The 10,867-nt window shown below is 42.7% G+C and overlaps 2 protein-coding genes across 2 annotated transcripts; both read left to right on the forward strand.

Annotated features, from left to right (window-relative positions):
- The first annotated feature begins 9,131 nt into the window (after positions 1 to 9,131).
- Positions 9,132 to 9,593, forward strand: LOC140874129 (uncharacterized). Its single transcript, XM_073277409.1, has one exon. The coding sequence runs from the start codon at positions 9,132 to 9,134 to the stop codon at positions 9,591 to 9,593; it is 462 nt and encodes a 153-aa protein (XP_073133510.1).
- A 351-nt stretch (positions 9,594 to 9,944) lies between these two features.
- Positions 9,945 to 10,629, forward strand: LOC140874131 (uncharacterized). Its single transcript, XM_073277410.1, has 2 exons — positions 9,945 to 10,014; positions 10,196 to 10,629. Exons 1-2 carry the CDS (start codon positions 9,945 to 9,947, stop codon positions 10,627 to 10,629), a joined length of 504 nt encoding a protein of 167 aa, XP_073133511.1.
- Positions 10,630 to 10,867: the final 238 nt, after the last annotated feature.

Genomic DNA, 10,867 nt, shown 5'->3' on the forward strand with positions numbered 1-10,867 from the left:
AGTTCTGATCGTTTATTATCTGTCGGTTTCGAAATAGAGCGTCGTTCGGATTTGTTATGATTTTTGAAGGGATTTTCGAAAGTTGAGTTTTTATGATTTGTTGGAATTGGATTGTTATGGTTGAATGTTGATTGATAAAAGTTGTTTGGATTGATATTATGTTGTCTGCGTTTCCGGTTTGATCAGAATACAGTCGTTTTGCCGCCAGTTTGAGTTTTGGATTGTCAATCGGTTTGTAGTGTTTGAGCCAAGTCTTCGATTGAGTTGTATTTTGATCTCGAGCCTTTATTACTTCTTTTGATAGATTCGTTTGAAGGCCGTTGAGTTGCGAGATTGCAAGAGTTGTATCGCTTTGAAGATTGTAGCCGGTTTAGTATCGATTTCTTATTATCGATTGAGGAAGTTTGATTGAATCTTGATTGAGGAATTGTTGTTGTTTCCAGGTTGGAGCATCGACGTTTGAAAGAGGTATAAGATGACTTAGACTGGAATAGAACGTGTGACTCGAATCTGACTTGATTCAAGTGTTCCGGAAAAATCACATACTTGCATGTTATTTGATTATTTAAGTTATTTGAGTTACGTTTTGAATTGCATTCATATTAAGCTAAGAATCCTTGATTTGAGAAGCGGGCAGGACATCCCTTTTATGATAGACGTTTTGGGTATTATATTGTGAGTGACCTGGGTGTAGCCGTTTCACCTAGTGCTAGCATAATCCTTAGAGTCGCACCAAAGTCTTGAGGATGGAGATACTTAGCACCACCTCGATCGGGAGAGTCGATGAGTTGTTTACGTGATCTCGTCCTCGGGATCCCAAAAGTAAAAGCAGCAACTCTTTTGATTATCCGACTTGATAATCCCAGATTTTAAAGACATGCATTGCATTGTATGCATTTGAATTGAGTTTAGAGATGAATTTGGAATTGATTGTCTTGTATATATATCATTTGTTGATATATTAATTGATATGCTTGTTTGTCTCTTTTACTGGGGATTGTATTCTCACCGGTTTATCCGGCTGTTGTCTTTGTTTGTATGTGTACTTGGCAACAGGTGGGGCAGGACCGAGTCAGAATAGACCTGGTTAGCGTCAAGAGCAAGAGATAGAAGTGAGACTCGTTTAGAAGTCGAATCAGAATGTCAATATAGTTTATGTTTTACGATCATGTTTTGTCATTCGAACTTCTCATGTTGTATTGTAAGCAAGAATCGATGTAGGTACTACCGAATTGAATGTTTCTCTTCCCTAAACCTTTCTTGTATTGTTATTGGCTTGTCAAATATTTTAAAGGCAAGTGTTTAGGTTTGGTTGGATTTATTTTCGGTGCCTTGGATTTCTGGGCGAGAGGACGGTGCGGGCGCGCAGCCTTTTGACGAGGTAAGGGCGCAGGCGCGCGTTCTGAGAGCGCGGGCGCGCTGGTTCTTGGTGAGGCGGGGGCGCGGGTGCTCTGGCTTCGGCGCGGGCACGCGGTCGTTTCCCTTTTAAAAAAAAAGTTTTTTTATGATAGCTTCGATTCTTGTATGATGAATTGTTGTTTACTCCGAGAATAGTGGTTTAGAAACGAGGTCTCACACTTGGCACACACGACACCGAGCCACATAATGCCCAACATCCTGTCCAAAAGTAAGAAGCAGACAAGAGGAGAAAAGTCCTGTGCGATCCAATGTGTCCTTCCCCATGAAGATTATGAAAGAGTTGGAGGCGGAGACTATAGTCCGGAATACACAATTGAGAAGCCCCGAAAGAGAAAACCATCATGAAATGTAAAAGAGCAGTTAGAACCATCACAAACATAAGGCAGAATTTTGCCAAAATAGGGGTCATCTTCATATGCATTTCGGATTAAATCAAAGCCAATAACAAAAACACGTAGTTCACCAAGGAGAGAGTGGCGGCGACTAAGGGCATTGGCAACACGATTCAAGATGCCAGACTTATGTTTGATAACGAAAGTAAACTGCTGGATTTAGGCTAACCAAGAAGCATGGAGTGCAAAGTTCTTTTCTTGGTTCCCAAGATATTTCAGCGCATCATGATCTGTGAACAAAATGAACTCACGATGGAAGAGATAATGGCGCCAGTGGCAAACTGCCTGAAGAATAGCATAAAACTCAACATCATAGGTACTCTATCGAGCTCGGGAACCCTGTAATTTTTCACTAAAATAAGGAATCGGGCGGCCCTTTTGGCTGAGAACCCCACCAATGTCAGTCTTCGATGTGTCGCAATGAAGCTCAAAAGTGACCAAAAAATCAGGTAGGACCAAGACTGGGGCCGAGATCAACCGTTGTTTGATGTCGTTGAATGCTAGCGTAGCTTCCCGAGTCCAACGGAACTGAGCACTATGCATACAATTGGTGAAAGGCGCCATGATGGAGCAAAAATGCGGAATGAAACGACAGTAAAAAGATGCCAAACCATGAAAGTTGCGCGCCTCGATGAGATTTTGAGGTACAGGCCAGCTACGCAGCACCTCGATCTTAGATTGATCGACAGCAAGTCCCTCACTTGAAACCACATAGCCCAAAAATAAAACCGAAGACGTCATGATGGAACACTTCGGCAGAGTAGCAAAGAGAGTTTCACGACGCAATATCAGAAGAACAAGCCAAAGGTGCTCCAAATGTTCAACAGCAGAAGTACTAAAAATAAAAATATCATTGAAGTAGACCACGACAAACTTCCCAATAAACGGACGCAAAACCAGATTCATTACATGCATAAAAGTACTTGGGGTGTTGGAGAGGCCGAAAGGCATCACCATCCACTCAAAAATGCCTTCACGTGTTTTAAAGGCTGTCTTCCATTTGTCTCCAGACCGAATACGAATATGATGATAGCCACTCTTAAGGTCCACCTTTATAAAGACGGAGGATCCACTAATCTGATCCAGTAAGTCATCAAGCCGTGGGATTGGAAGCGATATCAAACTGTGATTTTATTGATGGCACAACTATTCATTCACATCCTCCATGTACCATTTTTTTTGGTACGAGAAGGGCCGAGACGACGCTTGGACTTAAAATCTCGCTTATGTAACCCTTCAGTAATAAGTCCTCGAATTGAAGATGTAGTTCTTCATGTTCACTAGGACTCATGCGATATTGCGGACGGTTAGGCAAAGGCGCACCTGGCACGAGATCAATGCAGTGTTGAATATCATCTAGGAACACATCACGAAACTCATCGAGGAGCTGGCGCACCACCGCAGGAAAAGCAAGGGCACCCAAAGTAACCAACAGTTGTTTTGGTTTAGCAATCAAGGTTAGAACTAGGGGCGACTCGAGCATGGCGGATTGTAAGTGCGCACAAGAGAGAAACGCCACGGGCCTCGTGCTTGGAGGAGGAGACGGTGAAGAGACATGCGCATTATCAATCTGGCAAAAAGGAACCAACACAATCTTAATCCCTTTGAATTGAAAAGTGTAAGAATTTGTGCGGCCATCATGAATAGTTTGTTGGTCAAATTGCCAAGGACGCCAAAATAAGAGGTGGAAAGCATCCATTGGTACCACGTCACAAGAGATAACATCACTGTAGTGTAGCCCAATAGAGAATGAAATCAAGTCATGTCGCGTAACCACAATTTCCGATCCTTGTTTCAGCCAAGAGAGTTTTTATGGTTTCGGGTGTGGCTCGGTGGAAAGGTTTAATTTTTCAATCACGTATGAAGAAATCACATTCTCGCAGCTCCCAAAATCGATAATAAAGCAGCACACGCGGCCACCAATCGTACACATGGAGTGGAATAAATCGTTAAGACACCAATCATCAGAGGAAAGACGAGGGGCTAGGAAAGCTCATTGAGTCATTAATGCAAGCCCAACATCACCTTCCATGGTTGCAGTTTTGGTTTCCTCTGGAGCATCAAAACTGGGTGCATCAGCTTGGGGCTCATCCCAAAGTTCTTCGGTCAAAATACCTCGGTGTTCAGCGCGCGGACAAGTAGAGGCGCGATGGCCAGGTTCCCCATATGTGAAGCAACAAAAACCCAGAGTATTGCTGTGCCCCGCGGATTGCGGTGCTTGTAATGTGGGAACTAGGCTGTGATTTTGTGAAGAAGATGTTGTCGCATATGAACTTGGGGTATTGGTCGTGGGTCATGACTATGTAGCGATAGAAAGTACCCAAGAAGGGCGCCTGGCGAGCTGTCTTTCCTAGGAAAGGGCTCGCTGATGCGCTTCTGAAATGGTTGCCAAATCAAATAAATTCAAGACGACTTGAAATTGTTGGCGGAGGCCACCGATGAAGCGAGAGACCACTGATCATCAGACTCCTGAAAATCTGTACGTGTGAGGAGAATAAAAAAATCCGAAGCATAATCGTCCACAGAACGAGACCTTGTCATAGATTCTAAAAACGCTGGTATAGAATACTTGTGTAATTGTAGGGCAAAAATGATTGGCGCATGTATTTTTGTAACTTTGTCCATGACTCAATGGTTGATTTCCCAACTCACGAACGGGATACCTTCAGTTTTTGCCACTAGGCCGCGGCCCTACCTCGAAAGCACGTCTCCGCGAGGGAGGCCTTTTTTTTTGCGGCACCTCCTTGAAAGATAGAATTTCATCAACCGCAGCAATCCAATCCAACAACTCATCAGGTTTCAATTTGCGAAAGAATTCAAGAATCTCCACCTTAAAGGCGGATTCCCACCGACGATCGTCGTTGCTGTTGGTACGATCACCTGAGCTGTTCCAATGGTTGCGTGCACGGGGCCAGAAAACGGGTTGCCATCATCGCCATCGTCCATGTTTGTGAGGCTGCGATCGCGGGTGGCACGCAGATCGGCCACTTTTTGACGCAAGAGTGTGATCTCCTCGGAAAGGTTGGCGAGGATGTCTTTATTGTTCTCTATACGGCGGCGTGGAGGCATGATCGAAAAAATTTCTGGCAGAATCATCGGCTTTGGATACCAAGTTATGTGAATCAAAGTATCACAAACACCAGAATTGAGAGAAACTCTCGTTTTCAGATTTATTAATAATATCAAAACTGTCTAAGAATAACAACATAAGTCCTATATATAATAATTAGACTCCTAATTAAACTAAAAGACCAAAACTCATCCCATCTATCCTAGATAATATTTAAAGATATGAATTTAAAAGTAAACAAATCCTAACATAATCTGATAACGTAAATATAATATTCAATCTTCAATTGCATCATTTACTCCCAGACAGTTCTAGCCCAAATGATGTGGAAAGAATGAGTCAACCAATCCTGTCAACTAACTCACTCAAACATTGCAAAACTGAAACCAATTTATTTCATTAAAGAAACTTGTTGTTCAGTTAGCTCATCCAGCTCCACTGATAAAGATGAAGAAAGATGCTTCATTGCTCATGATAATCAGCTTTCCACCAGTGAACAAGTGTCCAACCAGCCTTCAACAAGTGCACGGGTATTCGAATTTAACTCGGATGAATTTACACCTGAAGAGTTAACTAATGCACTATACGAAATTGCTAATGAATACCAAATACTATGCTCAACATTTGAGGAAGTCAAAGCAAAGAAAAAAGATTTCCAAACACCTCAACCCAATATAATTGGGAAAAACTGGTTGGGAGGGTCAGTCTAGAGGCAGATATTGCTAAACTCAAAACTAAAAATGCTAAGATGCAAGTGGAAAGTCAACAGTTAATATAGTGACCCGCTCTGAAATCGCCTACTAATTCAAAACTTAAGCATGTAATTAAATCTTAAATAAAAATGATAATATAAATCATCAGAAATTGGAATACATAAAACCCCAAATCAAAAGCATCGTTCTAAAATACTGGTTAAGGTACAATCATATCAAAATAAGTGTATCATAATACAACCCAAGGTAAAAAACTGAACCAAATAACCAGTAACTCAATGGCGCTGCTCCTCACCTCGGGGCTCACTCCTGCCTGCGTGATCCAACATAAGACCTGCCCAGCAGAATAGGGTGTCCAAGATGAAAAGAAGAACGTGAGCACTAAAGCCCAGTAAAAATAAATATGAGTATACAAACATATATGCACATGCATATTGTGACGCCTAGAATTTTCATGATTTGAGTTTTGTGCCTAAACCTGTTTTAATATTCGTATTTTTTTTTAATTTTTGGTATTTAATTGCTTAAATTAGTTTTAAATTTTATATTATTTAATTATTTTAAATTTTCGGTGTCAGTCGCTTTTAAATTTAATTTTCCCGCACTCTTGAGCTATTTCTTTTAAATCTCTGCGAGGATTAGTATTTTAATTTCCGGGCTATCGAATTCGACCTTTTATTTTGATTTGGGAAATCCTAGTGTGTATTTTGGTGCGAACTAATTTAGGGATGTAAAGTTATCACCTTATTTTAACACTTTAAATTTTAATTGACATTTTTCGCCTAGGTTTGGATTTAACCTAAGCTTTGAAATCACACACACACTAACACCCTAAAACTCATGCACCCTTCTCTTCTCGCACAACACACACACACTGAGGGGAGTGAGCAGTTCCCCTGTTCTTCATTCCCCTTTCCTTCGATTCTTCACCAAGTCTCTTATAACTTTGAATTTGTCTCAAGAAAATCAACCATTGTCCAGGTAGGAGGGTAGATTGAGCTCGGTTTCCTGCATTTTTTCCGTTCAATCCCGGCTTGCTCTCGGCCGCAGCTTTCCGAAATTTCTTCGGACTTCATCAATTTTCTTGCTTGCTTTAGCTAGGCAAGATTTTGGTTTAGTTGCTTATTCTTTATGCTGAAAATATGTGTTTCGATTGTTATTTGTTTTAGCATTCCCTGTTATTTTGAAAAATCTCGTGCCCTGTCCCCATTCTTTTTCTCACGGCCAAACAGTTTCTGTTTGGGGATTTGATTGTCGTTGATTTAATGATGCTCATTTGTGAAGATTAATCGATTTTTAAAGCTTTGGAATACAATGTTAATCATGCTAGTGCATTTCAAAAATTCCAGTAGCTGTTGGCTATCGTGTTTCAACTTTCTGTGCGTTTATTGATGGTGTTGATTGGTGTGGAGATTTAGGAGCTACCACGGGTGATATGTAATTCACGTGGTAGCAATAGAATGAGTCGGATGTGATTTGAAATTAGGAGAGGGGCTGTTCGAATTTTGGCAGTAACTAAGAGCTATTTTTGGGTTGCCCGGGAATGAGAATTAGCGAGGGGTTATGGCGATTGTTAAGGGGTTTTTGGATGAGCCTAGAGGTTGGCATTGATGCTAGGAGAGTGGCTGGAGGATAGAGGGACAAATTGATAGGCTTTGAATCAGATTTGAAAAGGTAATGTGGAGCAGATTTTGGTGACATTATGGACTGCTCAGAAATGTGGGTTCGTAACAGGGTTAGAGGCTGAACTCGGAGAAGGGCTTGGGGCTGGTTGACGCTTTAGGGAGTCAGGGAAATGAAGTTTCGAGCGGAATTGAATTTGGATGAGTTTTCCCTAAGTTTTAATCCTTGAGACTAAAGAAGGGCAGAATTTTAGGCAAACATATTTCTGTTTGGGTTTGAGCTTTTAAGTCAAGGATAAAAATAGACCTGGGTTAAGGGTACGGGACTGAGATAAACTTAATAGGTTAGGAAAGTGCTACTTCAAGTAGAATCTCTTTTGGACAAGTTTTGAGTGAGATATAAGATGGGTCGTGTGTACCACTCCATTCACCTAAGTGCCTTAACCTTGGATAGAATCCCACCCTTGGTACCTCCCTAAATCACCATTTCCAGTCATTCACCATCGAGTCCTTTGCATGTTCATTCATTCAATATCTTCGTAAACTTTACATCAACATGTGCATGCTAAGTCTCAAATTCAATAAAGGAAAGAAATATTTTTGAACAAAGTGAGATGGTTGTGACTACATATTCATGTGTTCGTGTGGGGCTGAAAGACGTTTTTGCCTCCCTTACCAAATCATTATGGGTTTCCTTACCTTAGCATGTGTTCGTGTGGGGCCGAAGCTATTCTGGTCTCCCTTACCAATATAGGGCAAGATTGGGTTGGGTTTCATCTCGACCTCCTTGCGGCATCGTGCACTATAGCCATGATCATGATCGCAATCACAGAGTCACAATTCATGGATCGGAGTTCACTCAAAATTCATATGACCATGTTCCAGTACATTTTTATGCTATTCATTGAGTTATTTTACTTAGTCTTGCACATGTCGTATTCATGAATTTATTCTTTATAGATGTTCATTACTTTTAAGTTCAAGGGCACTAACGGTTATTTTGTTACGCACTATTTTAAATTCTGTGTGTGCTTGTACCTATGTAGTACTCGTTATCCCCCCCCCCCCCCAATAGTCTTGCTGGGTCTTTTAGACTCACCCCACTTCTTCCTACTTTCAGGTGAGGACGAGTATCAGTGGACTGAGGGGCAGGATCCCCTGGGTGAGGCTCCCGGAGGCGCAGGCCTGTGACCGTGGCTCCATTTATTTTTCCGCTGTGTCTCTTCAGTTTGAGTGTCTGAAATAAATTACATTTCTACTTTCATGTTTTATTTGGTAGAAGGATGTGTTTCCCTGCATAAGAACATTCTTCATGTATCGCTCCAAGTTATGGTTGTCCGGTGGGGTGCTCAGCTGTCATGTTACTTTTCTTTTGGAACTTGTTGGAATGTTTGGGAGATTTTATTTAAAATATTTTGAACTGCTGTCTGTGTTTGGTGGTTTGTTCTATAAACAAATGGGTCATGCCGAAATTTTTAATAAATTTTTGAAAACCCGCGTTTATCCTCTTTTATTTATTTGAGTAATAGTAGCTAGTCGTTTCAGTTGGTATCAGAGCACGGTCTTGGTTTGGTCTGTGCCTACTACCGGTTGTCGAAACTCAAAGGGATCTCGCCTCATTTCCGCTTATCCATTTAATTTTCGAGCTTGTAAAAGTTTAAGGAAAATCTTTTCTAAGGCATGAAATTTGAATGTGGGAATTTGAACTTGCGTACAGATGGTCACTCGTCGTGGACGTGCTCTGCAGCCACCGCATCCGCCACCGCCTCCTCCATCGCCGTCACCTCCTCCTCCGCCACCTCCACCAGCTGCGGATGTCGGGACGCAGGTGCTAGCAGGTTTATCCTGTATCCTAGAGCCACATGTGGACGCTCCGAGGGCTGGACTTGGGACTGTTTATGAGTAGTTTAGGAAGATGAATCCGAAGGACTTTGCTGGCACCACTGATCCACTGGTAGCGGAGGGATGGATCCGTTTGCTTGAGGTAATCTTCCGCTATATGCAATTGGGAGATCCGGATCGAGTCCCTTGTGCTGTCTTTCATCTCCAGGATGATGCTGCCCTCTGGTGGGAGGGAGTTGAGAAGACAGTGGACATGGCTACCCTGCTTTGGACTGAGTTTAAGAGACTTTTCTTTGAAAAGTATTTCACTGCAGATGTGAGGGCCCGTTTGAAGACGGAGTTTTTGAGCTTGCGTAAGGGAGAGCTATCAGTGGCTGAGTTTGTGGTGAAATTTGAGCGAGGTTGCCACTTTGTGCCTTTGATTGGGGACGATGAGGCGGAGAAGCTCCAACACTTTATAGTTGGGCTACGACCCACTATCCGTCGAGATGTACTCATGGAGGAGCCAGCTGATTATGCTTCGGCGCTCAGATGAGCTTTGAGGTCTGAGTAGACCTTGAAGGACATCAGTGCTGAGCCGCAGAGTAAGAGGCCGCTACCATCTCATGGTTCACAGCAGCAGCATGGCAAGAGGCCATTCATTGGGCCATAGCGTCAGCAGGGATCCTTTAGACCTCAGGGGCATCCAGCCCATAGGCCCTAGGGACATCATGTTCAGTGACCCCAGGGTCAGCAGGAACCAAGACCCGCTCCTCCCAAGACCGGGGAGAAGCCTGTATGCCCGAAATGCCATCGTGCTCATCATGGATAGTGTCTGGCAGGTGTCGGAGTTTTTTATCGATGCAAGAAGTCAGGACGCGTGGTTTCAGATTGTCCATTGTGCGCCATGCCGACTCAGGGGAGGGTGTTTATGATGCAGGCCGAGGAGGCCGATCCTGATACCACGCTCGTCACAGGTAATATTTAGAGCATTTAATTAAGGGTGATTTAATTAATTCATAGATGCAATTTTTGACTTTGAGCTTTTCTTTTTGGGAATGAGGACTTGTTTTAGGTTGCATGCTTCGTGTTAATTGGTCGTGTTGAAATACATAATTTTGAGTATGGAATTTGTTGGCTTATAATGAACCTAAGTAGGACTTGCCTTATTTGCTTTCAATCTTTCCGTGGTTGTAATCACCTTTAATGAAGGTAGAATTTTAGTAGCCGGTGTGGCCACTAGAGCCTTGTTAGACTCAGGGGCTACCCATTCTTTCATTTCGGAGGCTTTTACCCGCAAGCGGATCATTGACTGCGAGGATCTGATTGGTGGATTCACAGTGACCATCCCATCAGGGGAAGAACTGTCCACTAGGAGAATGGTGAGGAATCTTGAACTTCTGTTGCAAGGGCAATCAGTAGTTGCAGACTTGATAGTATTGCCCATGCCTGAGTTTGACTTGATTCTCGGGATGGATTGGATGCCGAAGAACGCAGTGGTGATCGACTTTCAGCAGAGGTCAGTGTTGGTCAGACTAGAGGGAGAAGAACCGTTTCAGTTTGAGGTTACTAGGGGTTCGAGGAAGACGTAGATCATATCTTTTATGCAAGCTAAGCAGATGGTGCATGAAGGATGTGAGGCGTTCTTAGCCAGCTTGTCATTGATAGAGTTGCCAGTGTATCCAGACATTTCAGATGTGGACATTGTTAGGGATTTTGAGGACGTTTTCCCAGACGATGTTGCATGCATTCTGCCTGTTAGAGAAGTGGAGTTCTATATCGACTTGGTGCCCGGTACTGTGCCAATTTCTAAGACACCGTACAGATTGG

This window comes from Henckelia pumila, chromosome 1 (assembly GCF_033568475.1).
Source record: "Henckelia pumila isolate YLH828 chromosome 1, ASM3356847v2, whole genome shotgun sequence".
Taxonomy (NCBI): Eukaryota; Viridiplantae; Streptophyta; class Magnoliopsida; order Lamiales; family Gesneriaceae; genus Henckelia; species Henckelia pumila.